This window comes from Periophthalmus magnuspinnatus, chromosome 12, assembly GCF_009829125.3.
Source record: "Periophthalmus magnuspinnatus isolate fPerMag1 chromosome 12, fPerMag1.2.pri, whole genome shotgun sequence".
NCBI classification, from domain to species: Eukaryota; Metazoa; Chordata; class Actinopteri; order Gobiiformes; family Gobiidae; genus Periophthalmus; species Periophthalmus magnuspinnatus.
The window spans coordinates 18,951,469-18,968,306 of record NC_047137.1 but is presented as its reverse complement, the minus strand read 5'-3'; the positions used below and the strand labels follow the sequence as shown (position 1 = coordinate 18,968,306).

General features: G+C 47.2%; 3 protein-coding genes across 3 annotated transcripts in view; 1 reads left to right on the top strand and 2 right to left on the bottom strand.

Annotated features, from left to right (window-relative positions):
* Window positions 1-9,621, bottom strand: part of braf (B-Raf proto-oncogene, serine/threonine kinase) — an 11,674-nt gene extending 2,053 nt beyond the window's left edge. The window contains exons 1-9 of the mRNA XM_033976031.2: window positions 9,462-9,621; window positions 6,350-6,451; window positions 5,620-5,883; window positions 5,033-5,136; window positions 4,778-4,880; window positions 4,087-4,235; window positions 3,561-3,680; window positions 2,476-2,638; window positions 1,685-1,724 (exon numbers count right to left, since the gene is read on the bottom strand). Of these exons, the coding sequence (XP_033831922.2) occupies window positions 1,685-1,724; window positions 2,476-2,638; window positions 3,561-3,680; window positions 4,087-4,235; window positions 4,778-4,880; window positions 5,033-5,136; window positions 5,620-5,883; window positions 6,350-6,451; window positions 9,462-9,611 (1,195 nt within the window). The 5' untranslated portion in view covers window positions 9,612-9,621. The remainder of the gene's footprint in view (window positions 1-1,684; window positions 1,725-2,475; window positions 2,639-3,560; window positions 3,681-4,086; window positions 4,236-4,777; window positions 4,881-5,032; window positions 5,137-5,619; window positions 5,884-6,349; window positions 6,452-9,461) is intronic.
* The window catches only part of LOC117379338 (NACHT, LRR and PYD domains-containing protein 1a allele 5-like), a 186,619-nt gene that overhangs the window by 117,115 nt on the left and 52,666 nt on the right, over window positions 1-16,838 (top strand). The gene's annotated exons all lie outside the window — the stretch shown is intronic.
* On the bottom strand, window positions 10,004-16,371 carry mrps33 (mitochondrial ribosomal protein S33). Its single transcript, XM_033976345.2, has 3 exons — window positions 16,093-16,371; window positions 12,941-13,175; window positions 10,004-10,387 (listed from the first exon to the last, which is right to left on the bottom strand). The coding sequence occupies exons 2-3, from the start codon at window positions 13,153-13,155 to the stop codon at window positions 10,282-10,284; spliced, it is 321 nt and encodes a 106-aa protein (XP_033832236.1). The 5' UTR covers window positions 13,156-13,175; window positions 16,093-16,371; the 3' UTR covers window positions 10,004-10,281.

The window sequence follows — 16,838 nt, the reverse complement described above, 5'->3', positions numbered from 1 at the left end:
GTGGTGTAGTTGTAGTACTGTGCTGTAGTACTGTGGTTTAGTACTGTGGTGTAGTTGTAGTACTGTGCTGTAGTACTGTGGTTTAGTACTGTGGTGTAGTTGTAGTACTGTGCTGTAGTACTGTGCTGTAGTACTGTAGTTGTAGTACTGTGGTGTAGTTGTAGTACTGTGCTGTAGTACTGTGGTGTAGTTGTACTGTGGTGTAGTTGTAGTACTGTAGTTGTAGTACTGTGGTGTAGTTGTAGTACTGTGGTGTAGTTGTAGTACTGTAGTTGTAGTACTGTGGTGTAGTTGTAGTACTGTGCTCTAGTACTGTGGTGTAGTTGTAGTACTGTGGTGTAGTACTGTGCTGTAGTTGTAGTACTGTGCTGTAGTACTGTGCTGTAGTACTGTGCTGTAGTACTGTGCTGTAGTACTGTGGTGTAGTTGTACTGTGGTGTAGTTGTAGTACTGTAGTTGTAGTACTGTGGTGTAGTTGTAGTACTGTGGTGTAGTTGTAGTACTGTAGTTGTAGTACTGTGGTGTAGTTGTAGTACTGTGCTCTAGTACTGTGGTGTAGTTGTAGTACTGTGGTGTAGTACTGTGCTGTAGTTGTAGTACTGTGCTGTAGTACTGTGCTGTAGTACTGTGCTGTAGTACTGTGCTGTAGTACTGTGGTGTAGTTGTAGTACTGTGGTGTAGTACTGTGCTGTAGTTGTAGTACTGTGCTGTAGTACTGTGCTGTAGTACTGTGCTGTAGTACTGTGCTGTAGTACTGTGCTGTAGTACTGTGGTGTAGTTGTAGTACTGTGCTGTAGTTGTAGTACTGTGCTGTAGTTGTAGTACTGTGCTGTAGTACTGTGGTGTAGTTGTAGTACTGTGCTGTAGTACTGTGCTGTAGTTGTAGTACTGTGCTGTAGTACTGTGCTGTAGTACTGTGCTGTAGTACTGTGGTGTAGTTGTAGTACTGTGGTGTAGTACTGTGCTGTAGTTGTAGTACTGTGCTGTAGTACTGTGCTGTAGTACTGTGCTGTAGTACTGTGCTGTAGTACTGTGGTGTAGTTGTAGTACTGTGCTGTAGTTGTAGTACTGTGCTGTAGTTGTAGTACTGTGCTGTAGTACTGTGGTGTAGTTGTAGTACTGTGCTGTAGTACTGCGGTGTAGTTGTAGTACTGTGCTGTAGTTGTAGTACTGTGCTGTAGTACTGTGCTGTAGTTGTAGTACTGTGCTGTTGTTGTAGTACTGTGCTGTTGTTGTAGTACTGTGGTGTAGTTGTAGTTCTGTAGTTGTAGTTCTGTAGTTGTAGTACTGTGCTGTAGTACTGTGCTGTAGTTGTAGTACTGTGGTGTAGTTGTAGTGCTGTAGTTGTAGTACTGTGCTGTAGTACTGTGCTGTAGTTGTAGTACTGTGCTGTAGTTGTAGTACTGTAGTTGTAGTACTGTAGTTGTAGTACTGTGGTGTAGTTGTAGTACTGTGGTGTAGTACTGTGCTGTAGTTGTAGTTCTGTAGTTGTAGTTCTGTAGTTGTAGTACTGTGGTGTAGTACTGTGCTGTAGTTGTAGTACTGTAGTTGTAGTACTGTAGTTGTAGTTCTGTAGTTGTAGTTCTGTGGTGGAGCTGCAGGAGGCGCTGTTACACTGGTGGAGTTGATGGGGACAGACTGATGCAGAGACACAAACTGTAGAATAAAAGTGTAAAAGTCTCACCTCCATCAGAGCGCGGCAGACTCTGGCCCCCGAGCAAGTCCTGCACACAAGACCGGGTTTAGACCGGGTTTAGACCGGGTTTAGACCGGGTTTAGACCGGGTTTAGACCGGGTTTAGACCCGGGCTTAGACCCGGGTTTAGACCCGGGTTTACAGTTATTTCAAAGACACTGTAAAATAAGGTACATTTTCACATACATTTTACATAATCAAAAAACTTGAAATTAAAGGTGCAATATGCAACTTTTCTGGCATTACTGAAGTTACAGGTCAGGCCTGTGGAGAGGCGAGCCTGCTGTGGTACAGTGGTTAGCACTTGGTCCTCACAGCACAAAGGTCTTGGGTTTGACTCCCTGTGTGGAGCACAACAGCGCCCCCTGTGTGGAGCACAACAGCGCCCCCTGTGTGGAGCACAACAGCGCCCCCTGTGTGGAGCACAACAGCGCCCCCTGTGTGGAGCACAACAGCGCCCCCTGTGTGGAGCACAACAGCGCCCCCTGTGTGGAGCACAACAGCGCCCCCTGTGGAGGTTCCAGATCTCACTGTGATGATTTTGGTCAAATAAAGAACAAATAAAAGTGTTTCTTTAACAGTGAAACATCTGTGAACACAAGCCGTAGAGACCAGAAAAGTGACAAAGTGCACCTTTAAAGTCACGTATATGAGTAAAAAACAGCTGTATTAGGGCTGCACCAACCCAGCTTTGATGGCATGAAGCCGATACCCGATACCCGATACCCGATACCCGATACCGGCGTGTTCCTAAACTAAACATCTGTGGCTCAGACTCACGTCGATGTTGACCGGCTCGATGGTGTTAATGTGGACGTTGGGTGCAGAGGATGACCGGTCCCTCTGTCCAAACTGGTTCCGGTGCTCTTCCTCTGCGCTCTGTCGGAAACTGGGCGGGATCGGGATGGACTTGGAGGGCGAGACGGAGGCGTGGCACAGCGACCTGACCACCAGGGAGCGCCGGAGAGACCACAGGAAAGAAACGCATGTTTGAAAGACGACCAGGTCTCTTTTAGTCCTGGTTTAGTCCTGATTTAGTCCCACCTTAGTCCTCCTTTAGTCCCAGTCTATTCCCATTTCAGTCCTGCTTCAGTCCTGGTCTAGTCCCGGTTCGGTCCTGGTCTAGTCCCGGTTCGGTCCTGGTCTAGTCTCGGTTTGGTCCTGGTCTAGTCCCAGTTCGGTCCTGCTTCAATACTTGTTCAGTCCTGATCTTGGTCTCTTTTAGTCCTAGTTTAGTCCCAGTTCAGTCCCAGTGTAGTCCCGCTTCAGTCCTGGTCTAGTCCCGCTTCAGTCCTGGTCTAGTCCCGGTTCTGACCTGGTCTAGTCCCAGTTTAGTCCTGGTCTAGTCCCAATTTGGTCCTGGTCTAGTCCCGCTTCGGTCCCGGTCTAGTCCCGCTTCGGTCCCGGTCTAGTCCCGCTTCAGTCCCGGTCTAGTCCCGGTTCTGACCTGGTCTAGTCCCGGTTCTGACCTGGTCTAGTCCCGGTTCAGTCCCGGTCTAGTCCCGCTTCAGTCCCGGTTCTGACCTGGTCTAGTCCCAGTTTAGTCCTGGTCTAGTCCCGCTTCAGTCCCGGTCTAGTCCCGCTTCAGTCCCGGTTCAGTCCCGGTCTAGTCCCGCTTCAGTCCCGGTCTAGTCCCGCTTCAGTCCCGGTCTAGTCCCGCTTCAGTCCCGGTCTAGTCCCGGTCTAGTCCCGCTTCAGTCCCGGTCTAGTCCCGCTTCAGTCCCGGTTCAGTCCCGGTCTAGTCCCGCTTCAGTCCCGGTCTAGTCCCGCTTCAGTCCCGCTTCAGTCCCGGTCTAGTCCCGCTTCAGTCCCGGTCTAGTCCCGGTCTAGTCCCGCTTCAGTCCCGGTCTAGTCCCGGTTCTGACCTGGTGGAGTCGGAGGGCGGGAGGGAGGGGCAGACTTCTGACACTGGGGTGGTTCCCTCTGAAGACACCTCCTCCTGTGATAACGGGTGGTGCTCGAAGAACTTTGACACAAACAATAAACTGGAACAAAAGAGGAAAAAGATCAGGAGTCGAACTCACAACCTCCAGACCATCGACCGAGCGCGACGTCACAGCGCCACCTGAGGCTCATGGAGGCGGGAGCAGGTACAGGGACCATTTGGAGTTTTATATGTGGAATTCTGACCACGAGTATCATAGCAACCAAAGAGCCAATCAGGAGCGAGGCTGTTGAAGGTAACACCCCTTCCCGCCCACAGCTCTGGTTTAGCAGCAGCTACAGAGAGAGGGACCAGGTTTTACACAGAAAGTGAACTGGAGCCAAATTCCGCCCGTGATCACTTCCTGTTTAGCACGCGGCGGCTAACGGGTTAGCTCTGTCCACTTACACATACAGTCCACACCCTCCTGCCCCCTGAGGACACAGGCTAACCACTCTGCCACTCACTCGAGCTGGTCGTAGTTGACACACATGAGGGGGACCTCGGTGCTGCAGCGCTGGTGGAACTTGTAGCCGCAGGTCTGACAGCGGAAGCCCTGGAACAGCAGCTTTCGGCAGAAGTCGCAGAAGGCCAAAGTGAAGAAGGTTTTACGCACCTGGAACACGGACACACGTTTATTATGAAAACGAGGACGGACTTTGTTTTAAAAAGAGTAAATCCATGATACTTTTGTACTATATACTTTTACAATCTCATCCTTGTTTGAGCGAGATCGTTCCAGGAGGCATCACTTTGTGACTTCCTCAGTGTGTTTGTGTCACAATATTAAAATGAAAAATAATTTAAATCCAAAAGATTTGATACTAAATACTCATGATGATTTTTAAAGAGGAGGTGTTACATGTGTGTGTGTTTAAAGAGGAGGTATTACACGTGTGTGTGTTTAAAGAGGAGGTATTACACGTGTGTGTGTTTAAAGAGGAGGTATTACACGTGTGTGTGTTTAAAGAGGAGGTGTTACACGTGTGTGTGTTTTACTTTGGAACACTCTCCACGGAGATGGGCAAGTTTTTATCACATTAAATACAAAATGGAAAGAAATATGTATATTTTTGTGAATTCTTGGTTGTGTAGTTTTAGGTGTGTAGTTCTGGTTGTGTAGTTTCAGTTGTGCGTTGTAGTTTAGTTCAGACTCACAAAGTTGTGTGTGGTGAGGGGCACGTTCTCCAGAACTTCCACGTGGAGCTCTTCTCCGGTCAGCCACGAGATGTCTGTGTCCCAGCCAATCGGCTTCTTCTCCCTGAGCACAACGGCCAATCAGCACGCGTGACATCAGTGACATCAGCGTGACATCACAGTGACATCACCGTGACATCAGTGACATCACAGTGACATCACTGTGACATCACCGTGACATCACAGATCCTCTTGGCCCACAGGGGGCGCTCTTACCCGTCCTGGACCCTGTAGACCGCACAGCATTCTGGGATCAGGCCTCTCATCATCAGGGCCTTTTTCAGAGAGTCTCTGACGGTCATCCCACAGCGAGCCGGCACCTGGACGCACAACAGCAGAGTTACACACAACAGCAGAGTGACACACAACACCTGGACGCACAACACCAGAGTGACACACAACACCTGGACGCACAACACCAGAGTGACACACAACACCTGGACGCACAACACCAGAGTGACACACAACACCTGGACGCACAACACCAGAGTGACACACAACACCTGGACGCACAACAGCAGAGTTACACACAACACCTGACCACACACAACACCACAGTTGAAGACAAAGTGTCCACAGGCTCATGAGGCTCCGTCCTGTGATGGGACGTCTCAGTATCGATATCGGCTCAAACAGAATCTTGTTTCAACACTAGTTTTCGTGTGATTATCTGCGTTTCGATACTTTTGACACTACAGTTGTGTAACGTGATTGTGTTTCGATACTTTTGACACTACAGTTGTGTAACGTGATTGTGTTTCGATACTTTTGACACTACAGTTGTGTAACGCGCTCGGACTGACCACAGTGCGCTGCTTGTTGGGCAGAAACACTCGTACGATGGGCTTCTGCGGCGAGCGAGGGTTGACCCGGGCCACGTCGCAGGGGTTCTGTAGAACATTTAAAGTGTTCGGGGCCGAGGTGAAACTGTGACCGCACGGCTCCTTCAGATCCAACATGGCCGCCGTGGGAGAGGACGACAGCTCCGTGCCGTTCCCCATCGCCTCCAACAACTGCTGCTCCCTCTGCTGCAGGGCATCCAGCTTAGACGTGTACTCCTCGTATGCCTGCAGAGAGACGGAGACAATCAGCCCCAGGTCCCAAGGTCCCTAGTCCCTAGTCCCAGTCCCAGGTCCCCGATCCTGGGTCTCCAGTTCAAGTACATGGTCCCTGGTTCATGTTCTAGTCCCAGTCTGATCCCGGTCTAGACCCTAGTCCCTGGTCCTGGTCTAGTCCTGGTCTAGTCCCGGTCTAGTCCCTAGTCCCTGGTCCTGGTCTAGTCCTGGTCTAGTCCCGGTCTAGTCCCTAGTCCCTGGTCCTGGTTTGGCCCCGGTCTGGTCCTGGTCTAGTCCCGGTCTAGTCCCTGGTCCTGGTCTAGTCCCGGTCTGGTCCTGGTCTAGTCCCGGTCTGGTCCCGGTCTAGTCCCGGTCTAGTCCTTGGTCCCGGTCTAGTTCCGGTCTAGTCCCGGTCTGGTCCTTGGTCCCGGTCTAGTCCCAGTCTAGTCCCTGGTCCCGGTCTAGTCCCGGTCTGTACCTCCAGGTAGATGGAGGGCGGGTTGTGTTCTCCTCCAAACTTGTCCAGTAAAGCCTCCAGATGCTCCTGGGTCAGTTTGATCATCTGTTTAATGTTCCAGATCTGACACAGAGACAGAGGGACAGAGACACACACAGAGACAGAGACACACACAGAGAGACACACAGAGAGACAGAGACACACACAGAGACAGAAAGACACAGACACACAGAGACACACACAGAGACAGAGACATACAGGGACACACAGAGACATACAGAGACACACACAGAGACAGAGACACACACAGACACACAGAGACAGAGACACACACAGAGACAGAGACACGCAGAGACAGAGACATACAGGGACACACAGAGACATACAGAGACATACAGAGACACAGACACACACAGAGACACACACAGAGACAGAGACACACACAGACACACAGAGAGACAGAGACATACACAGAGACAGAGACACACACAGAGACACACAGAGACAGCGAGACACACAGAGACAGAGACACACACAGACACACAGAGACAGAGACACAGAGACACACAGAGACAGAGACATACAGAGACACACACAGAGACATACACAGAGACACACACACACACAGAGATACACACACAGAGACAGACAGAGAGACACACAGAGAGACACACACAGACAGAGACACACACAGACAGAGACACACACAGAGACAGAAAGACACAGACACACAGAGAGACACAGAGACACACACAGAGACACAGGGACAGAGACACACACAGAGACAGAGACACACACAGAGAGACACACAGAGAGACAGAGACACACACAGAGACAGAAAGACACAGACACACAGAGACACACACAGAGACAGAGGGACAGAGAGAACAGTTATTGTCTGCAGTATAAACACTGATCTAAATGTTATGTGTTAATTTCCTTTTTTTTTTAAATGCCAGAAAAAATGAACATGTTTTATAAGTTTCACTTTCATTTGTGTCGCTCTGAGTCTCTCCTCTCTTTGCTCTCTGTGCTAAGCCCCTCCCCTTCAGAGCACTAATGAAACTCCTGCACATCACACCAGGTTTGTCGCGTCATAGTGCACAGTTTGTGTCATGTTTTTGTGTATTTTTGGAGGATTGTCGTGTGGAGCGTGGGTGATGTAGGCCTGTGGGCGGAGCCTCGTACTGCTAACTGTAAGGAGGGTTTGAATATGGTCTGGGAGAGATCTCTAGATTACTCAAACATGCATGGACGACATTTAAACGTGTTCATGTTGTTGACGACAGTGGATCTGGCAGAAAACCTCCGCTTTAATAAAGACGACGTTACATATTTATAATCCACGACAGAGTTTTTCAAAGGACCAACCAGGATATCGACGGAACCGATATTTGAAGACGATATCTGATCCAGCACATTCTTCTGGATCGATATCAGCAACCGATCCACCACAGACATAAACACGGGGCAGGTTTTTTTGTTTTAAAATCACAATTTTGATCTAAAACGACTTAATGAAATAAACTGGTTCAGATCTGCTGGAGTTGTGTTTTGTTTCATTCTCACATGTTTAACACAAACCTGCAGATTTAGGCTGAGTTCTTCTCTCAAACTGAAAACACTCTGTTCCACCTTGTGATGTCATCATGTGGTGATACAGGAAGTGCTCCACTGTGTTTTTAAACTCCACCTTCACTAGAATCATTTGTTTCATTTCAGTCCTGGAGTTGTCTCTTATCTCGGCTGAACTAAAGGTAAAAGGAGGAGTTAATGTGAAAACTACCACTTGATGACATCACAAGGTGGAACAGAGTGTTTTGATCTTTGTAGATGTAACAGACTAATAATAAAGTGACTCAAACATGTGAATGAAACAAAACACAACTCCAGTGTGTTTTTGAGGACAGCAGAACATGGAGCTCAGGGTCAGTTTGTGTGATACAGGACCTTTCATTTTCACTCTAACTTTTTTCAGTTTCGATACCGATTTCGATACTGCAGCATTGAGTATCTGCTGATCCTCAATATCGACCGATACCACAGACGTGAGGGGTTTACAGAAACATTCTAACGAACAGACTCAATACTGATACCACGGGCGTCTCCATGGAGACAAGCAGGTAACAGACCCTCTACCAAAAAAAGTTACATAGTGCAGCTTTAACTTCACCCGTATCGTTTGCTCATGACACAGAACGTCACAGTGGGACTAGAACATGGTTCAACATCTGCACAGTTTGAAGAAGAGGGTGGATTTAAATATGTGACTGACCTACTGACCCTGGAGTTTAGACCTCTGCACACGGGAGGGCATCTGACACACAAGACCCCGTGTGTCAGATGCCCTCCCTGAGCCGCAGACCCTGGAGTTTAGACCTTTACAAATGTCAGTTATGAAGTTAGTTTTGAAATGGCAGAGACAAACATCTCATTTTGTGATCCCAGCATCAGCACCTGCATCAGGACAACACAAGCACCTCTGTGTCCACTGTACACCTGATGCCCTGCCGGCTTAGTCTTCACATTAACAGAGACTGCTGTCCTGGACCTGTCAGAGCTCTTGTCCTCTTGTCCTGCTCCTGTCCTGGACCTGTCCTCCTGTCCTGGGACCTGTCCTCCTGTCCTGGGACCTGTCCTTCTGGTGCGCGCGGAGATGCTCGCAGCCTCCGCGGGCCCTGCGCTAACTCTGTCCGGCTAAGCGCTGCTGCTAACCCCGCTCCCTCCGCGGCTCCACGGAGCCCACATCCAACCGGACCAGAGGCGGGCTCCAGAGCAGGACGACCCGGGACCGAGCGGGACAAAGCGGGACGGAGCGGGACATGTGTGAGACGCGTCCAGAGCGCAGATTAAAGCCATGCATATTGTCCCTTAGCACAGAGCACTCCCCGGTCTGATGTGCAGCGGTGCCGCACACAAACCGCACACAAACCGCACACAAAGCGCACACGTTCACGCACAGCACGGCTCCGTGTCCGCGCGTGGACGCGTGGACCGTGTGTGCGCGCGCGGGACGCGGGGACATTCGTGGAAAAGTGGATTTGAGCAGAAAATGCAAAACGATCCAGCGCAAAGTGGGACATGATCCTGAGCCCCAGCCTCAGCCTCCAGCCTCAGCCTCCCCGGGGCCTACCTCCTCGTCCTGCGGGCCCCCGGTGAGGGCTGCGGGGCAGGCGGCGTCCAGCTCCTCCAGACCCCGCTCCCGGCCCGCGGGCTCCCGGTCCACGGCCTCGGCTCCGTTGAACACGGCCGGTGGAGACTCCGCGCTGCTCACGGCCGCCATTTTACACTGCGAGAGTCAGAGGAGCAGAGCGAGCAGCGGCCTGAGGGGGGCGCCACTGAGCACGGAGCAGGATGAGAGATGATCATGAAAATGATGATGATAATAATAATAATAATGAAAATAATAATAATAATAATAATGAAAATAATGATAATGAAAATAATAATAATAACAACAACAACAATAATAATAATAATAAAGTACATTTCTTAAATTAAAAACTTATTAAAAAAAATATTTTTTTTTTTACTGGCTCTGACTCCTCTGCCTCCTCTGCTCCTGTGACTCCTCTGCTCCTGTGACTCCTCTGACTCCTCTGACTCCTGCTCCTCTCTTCTACATTTTCTAAAACTGTTGTGTAATCTTAATAAAACAAAACAGACATGAGCGTTGAGCATTTGAACATTTTGTTTATTTACTCAAAAACACACGTGGACTCGACTCAAACACACACAAACACACGTGGACTCGACTCAAACACACACAAACACACGTGGACTCGACTCAAACAAACACACAAACACACGTGGACTCGACTCAAACAAACACAAACACAAACACACGTGGACTCGACTCAAACACACACACGTGGACTCGACTCAAACAAACACACGTGGACTCGACTCAAACACACACAAACACACGTGGACTCGACTCGGGCTCAGTCGAGTCATTTCTTCTTGGTGGCTCGCTTCCCTTCTCCTTTTTTGGGCGTTCCTTTTCCTTTGAGTTTGCGCAGACGCCGCATCTCCTCTTTAAAGTCCTCGTGTTCATCCCTGAAATCAAACAAAACATTTTAGAGATTCACTTCAGAACTTTCGGTTGAGAGAATCAATTTTATTTTATTATTTAATTCATTAATTTTTTAATATGAACCAGAGACACAAAAAGCGACAAAAATGGGTTCAAATATTGATTTACATTTACACACAGACTTTAGACCATTTCACACACACTTTAGACCATTTCACACACACTTTAGACCATTTCACACAAACTTTAGATCAGGCCCATTTCACACAGACTTTAGATCAGGCCCATTTCACACAGACTTTAGACCATTTCACACAGACTTTAGACCATTTCACACAGACTTTAGACCATTTCACACAGACTTTAGATCAGACCCATTTCACACAGACTTTAGACCATTTCACACACACTTTAGACCAGACCCATTTCACACAGACTTTAGACCATTTCACACAGACTTTAGACCATTTCACACAGACTTTAGACCATTTCACACAGACTTTAGACCATTTCACACAGCCTTTAGACCATTTCACACAGACTTTAGACCATTTCACACACACTTTAGACCATTTCACACACACTTTAGACCATTTCACACACACTTTAGACCATTTCACACACACTTTAGACCATTTCACACACACTTTAGACCAGACCCATTTCACACAGACTTTAGACCATTTCACACAGACTTTAGACCATTTCACACAGACTTTAGACCATTTCACACACACTTTAGACCATTTCACACACTTTAGACCATTTCACACAGACTTTAGACCATTTCACACAGACTTTAGACCATTTCACACAGACTTTAGACCATTTCACACACACTTTAGACCATTTCACACACACTTTAGACCATTTCACACACACTTTAGACCATTTCACACAGACTTTAGACCATTTCACACACACTTTAGACCATTTCACACAGACTTTAGACCATTTCACACAGACTTTAGACCATTTCACACACACTTTAGACCATTTCACACACACTTTAGATCAGGCCCATTTCACACAGACTTTAGACCATTTCACACACTTTAGACCATTTCACACAGACTTTAGATCAGGCCCATTTCACACAGACTTTAGACCAGGACCATTTCACACAGACTTTAGATCATTTCACACACACTTTAGACCATTTCACACACACTTTAGATCAGGCCCATTTCACACAGACTTTAGACCATTTCACACAGACTTTAGACCATTTCACACACTTTAGACCATTTCACACAGACTTTAGACCATTTCACACACACTTTAGACCATTTCACACACACTTTAGACCATTTCACACACACTTTAGACCATTTCACACACACTTTAGACCATTTCACACAGACTTTAGACCATTTCACACAGACTTTAGACCATTTCACACAGACTTTAGACCATTTCACACACACTTTAGACCATTTCACACACACTTTAGATCAGGCCCATTTCACACAGACTTTAGACCATTTCACACAGACTTTAGACCATTTCACACACTTTAGACCATTTCACACAGACTTTAGATCAGGCCCATTTCACACAGACTTTAGACCAGGACCATTTCACACAGACTTTAGATCATTTCACACACACTTTAGACCATTTCACACACACTTTAGACCATTTCACACACACTTTAGACCATTTCACACACACTTTAGACCATTTCACACACACTTTAGACCATTTCACACACACTTTAGACCATTTCACACACACTTTAGACCATTTCACACACACTTTAGACCATTTCACACAGACTTTAGACCATTTCACACACACTTTAGACCATTTCACACACACTTTAGATCAGGCCCATTTCACACAGACTTTAGACCATTTCACACAGACTTTAGACCATTTCACACACTTTAGACCATTTCACACAGACTTTAGATCAGGCCCATTTCACACAGACTTTAGACCAGGACCATTTCACACAGACTTTAGATCATTTCACACACTTTAGACCATTTCACACACTTTAGACCATTTCACACAGACTTTAGACCACTTCACACAGTCTTCAGACCGGGCCCATGTCACACAGACATGTGACGTGTTGAAATGTGGTGTCACTATTGTCTCGTCCAAAGTGACTGTGATTAATCTGATCTGATGACGGTTTTAAAATGTTCTGAAAATGAATCATTATCATTTAAATATTATGAATAAGCTCCACATTTAAACACTTGTCATAGTTGTGTACTTTTTTACACGTGACGACAAGACAAGACCGGCGCTCGTGTCCGTGTGCGTCGTGACGTGTGACCAGATATTCTGTGTGTTAATAAAAAACTGGACTGAACATTGATCTAGAGGAGACCATCAGGAGACGCCATTTTGTTCTGCTCATTCTGATGATGTAATGGACATGATCTCTGTCTGCGATCGTCACAAATAAATAAAACGTCACACGATCGATTCTCCTCGACACTTTTCATCGCGATAAACCAGATTATTATTTAGTCTCATCCCTAATTTCACACAAAGGATTAGTCCTGATCACACACAGCCTACAGTCTGATCTCGCCCGTCTGGTCCCGGCGTGCTCTGACCTGAAGAGGCCGAGGAAGCGGAGTTTCTGGGTCATGGCGTAGTAGATCTTGTGCTGCGGGTACCAGTCGTACACCTCTTTGCGTTTGGCCAGAGGCTGCTCTCGGAACAGACGCACCACCTTCAGAGACCGAGTGTCCGTGGGCCGCACCACCTCCCCGAAGATCTGCGCGCCGAGACGAGCCATCCTCACGGCGTAGGACGACGGGCCGGACATGTCAGACTGTCCCGGGGCGGCTGCGGAGACACGCGAGGTCATTCACCACGAGAGGAAACGGTTTGATTAGAATTAAAGGTCCAATGTTACGTCAAATGGACTCGGTGAGTTTAATCATGTTCTAATGTTTTTACCTCCTCAAACACGGACTGGAGTTGTGTTTGTTTCATTCACATGTTTGAGTCACTTTATTATTCGTCTGTGACATCTACAAACAACAAAATGAGACGTTACACCTCGTGATGTCATCAAGTGGGAGTTTGCGAGTTAACAGCTCAGCCTAAAGAGGAGACAAGAGGAGGAGAAGAGACAAGAGGAGGAGAAGAGACAAGAGGAGGAGGAGAGGAGACAAGAGGAGGAGACAAGAGGAGGAGCCAAGAGAAGGAGAGGAGCCGAGAGGAGGAGGAGATGAGACAAAAGGAGGAGAGGAGGAGGAGAGAAGACAAGAGGAGGAGACAAGAGGAGGAGATAAGAGGAGGAGGAGACAAGAGGAGGAGAGGAGACAAGAAGAAGAGAGGAGACAAGAGGAGGGCAGGAGACAAGAAGAAGAGAGGAGACAAGAGGAGGGGAGGAGACAAGAAGAAGAGAGGAGACAAGAGGAGGGGAGGAGACAAGAAGAAGAGAGGAGACAAGAAGAAGAGAGGAGACAAGAGGAGGGGAGGAGACAAGAAGAAGAGAGGAGACAAGAGGAGGGGAGGAGACAAGAAGAAGAGAGGAGACAAGAGGAGGAGAGGAAGAGACAAGAGTAGGAGACAAGAGGAGGAGGCAAGAGGAGGAGGCAAGAGGAGGAGAGGAGATAAGAGGAGGAGAGAAGAGGAGAGGAGACAAGAGGAGGAGAGAAGAGTAGGAGACAAGAGGAGGAGACAAGAGGAGGAGAGGAAGAGAGGAGAGGAGACAAGAGGAGGAAAGGAGACAAGAGGAGAGGAGGAGACAAGAGGAGGAAAGGAGACAAGAGGCGGAGAGGAGACAAGAGGAGGAGGAGATGAGGAGACAAGAGGAGAGGAGACAGGAGAAAGAGAGGAGGGGAGGAGGAGACAAGAGGAGGAGAGGAGCCGAGAGGAGGAGGAGAGGAGACAAGAGGAGAAGTTAACAAGTTAGCAGCTCATTTTATTTTTAGTCGAGTAGAGACAGGACTGAAATGATCCAGATGATTCTAGTGAAGGTGGAGTTTAAAAACACAGTGGAGCACTTCCTGTATCACCACATGATGACATCACAAGGTGGAACAGAGTGTTTTCAGTTTGAGAGAAGAATCTGCAGGTTTGCGTGTTAAACGTGTGAGAATGAAACAAAACACAACTCCAGGTCTGTGTGTGACGAGGAAACGACATTAGATCAGATCAGAGAACAGAGGAACATGGAGCTTTAATAAAATGACACGTAAACAACAAAATCAAGATAATAATCAGATGTTGGTGCATCTGAACAAAACCACAAACGAGTCCTCCTGAGAGTGTCCTTCTGAGACAGTCTAGGGAGGACACAACTCCTCGTACAGGGAGTCTTCATCATTTCAAGAGGAGACTGTTGTGACTCACCACAGACAGTTCAAATAGAGAAGATGGCGGTGGGTGAGACTTGTTTATGTTTCACTTCTGGACACTTTTAAACACAGACTAAACACTGGTCTTCTCTTACTGCACTGCAATAACAACAACAGAGCTAAAAATGACAACAGAGCGTGTGCCAAACCAGCTCCAAACAGAATCAACGCTGACAAACATTATAGATTTGGAAGACGCTCTCTGGGTCCAACTCTCCTTCACTGGTAAAGAAAAATTCAAGTCAAAAAGTTTTAGAGTGAAGGCGTTTGGCTGCTCATCGAAGACGCTTCTTCAGTTCTGGTCAGATTACGGCTGGACACTGCCTTATATCTGTGTGAGGGGAGGAGCTAACCACACTGAAGCTAACACACCCAAAGGACAAAACCCCGAGACACAAACAAAGTGATGTGTCTCCTCCATTCAGTGAAGAGTGAGCGTCACACTGGAGAAAATAAATGGACAACCCAAAAGAGGATGTACAAATACTGTCGAGAGAGCAGCTCAGGACCCCAGTCTGCTGTTCATCTGCATCTCAAAGACACTGACCACTGCTTTGACCAGAGTGCGGGTCAGATCTGAGCAGAGAAAAGAAATGGTTTGAGATGAGAGTTAAAGAAGAGACTTTTGTTTGGAAAGACAATCCTTCCTTAAACAGGAAAGAGGCCTGAGACATAATCTGTCCCTCATCTATAACTGCATCCTCAGACCCAAAGCAAACAAAGAGAACAACAGGGTCAATAGCCAATATGCTAATAGGTGTGAGCAGCAGTAGGCTAAGTATGACTCAGGCACAGTTCACACTAAACTCATTAGCCCTAGTCAACAAAGCTTCAGTGTACTTAGCCTTCTCTTCACACAGATATGAGGCAGTGTCCAGCAGGAATCTGACCAGAACTGGACTGCATGGATGAGCAGCAAAACATGATATAAACCAGGTCTAAACCAGGTCTACACCAGGTCTAAACCAGGTCTATAACCGGACTACTCCAGGTCTAAAAGTGGACATCATCATACGTCATTTTCACTGTAATTCTAAGCAAGAAATGATCCAACAGAAAAGGTGGATCAAATGAACCAGGACTAACCCAGGACTAGTAGTAGTAGTAGTAGTAGTAGTAGTAGTAGTAGTAGTAGTAGTAGTAGTTATTGAGGTGTAGGTTCTGTAGTAGTAGAAGCAGTATAAGTAGCAGTAGCAGTAGTATTGTCATTGTACACATATTTATTCTGATGAGCAGGTGATAAATGTCGTTTATCCTCTTTATGTTGTATTAAATGAGTCATTTTTACACTAAAATGAATGACCAAACCTGAATCATTATTACAAACGCCGCAGTTTTCACACAGTGTGGGACTTTTGCTCGTGTCATTCTTGTTGTTCACAGTTTAAACCCACCTGAGACTCAGACTGTGACAAAACTCCGGAAATGCGCTGCGGTCCTGAAGGTTCGAGTCTGTTAGCTCCGATGCTAATGCTAATCTCCAACAAAATCCACCGACACGCGCTTCACTTCCGGGGTCAGAGTTCGTGACGCTGCGTGATGTTTCCTCCTCTTTACCCGCGTGTCTGTGCCAAACTAAGACATCCGAAACTTTAATTATAACAGAATAATTCAAGTTAAACACGAGGCTGCTGTCACCCTGAGCTAAGAGTCACACTGTAAACGTGTCCGTCTCTGTTTTAGCTCCGTGCGTCAACTTTGGTTTGATCAAAGGTTCCGGGGCCATAAATGATACGAAAACGTTTGTAATATTTTGGACATGTTTCTATATATATATATTCATCTATATCTATCTATCTATATATATATATACAATATTCAAAGGCCTGATTCAGTCCTGGTTTAGTCCTGGTTTAGTCCTGGTTTGTATGTTTTCTTTCTGGTTGTCACTTCTGCCGTTGTGTCCTTCTTTTCATGTCAGTGTAAATGTCTCATGTCCAAACCCTTAGACGTGTGATTATTGTCACTTTATAAGTTTGTTCTTTTTGCTTGGACCGAGTCTTTTCTAGACTAAAATCCTCTGCTGCTGTTGTTCTGTGTGTCCAGTAGGGGGCAGCTCGCCCTCAGCCGCATCCGTTGTGGAGTCATGACATGGGGCTTCTGTGTTTGTCCTGGGACAGGTGCGGGGCGAGGTGCAGGG

Coding starts and splice junctions, on each gene's coding strand:
- mrps33 (XM_033976345.2), bottom strand. CDS start 13,155: ATGTCCGGCCCGTCGTCCTACGCCGTGAGGATGGCTCGTCTCGGCGCG. Junction 10,388..12,940: donor CGCTTCCTCGGCCTCTTCAG/GTCAGAGCACGC, acceptor GTTTGATTTCAG/GGATGAACACGAGGACTTTA.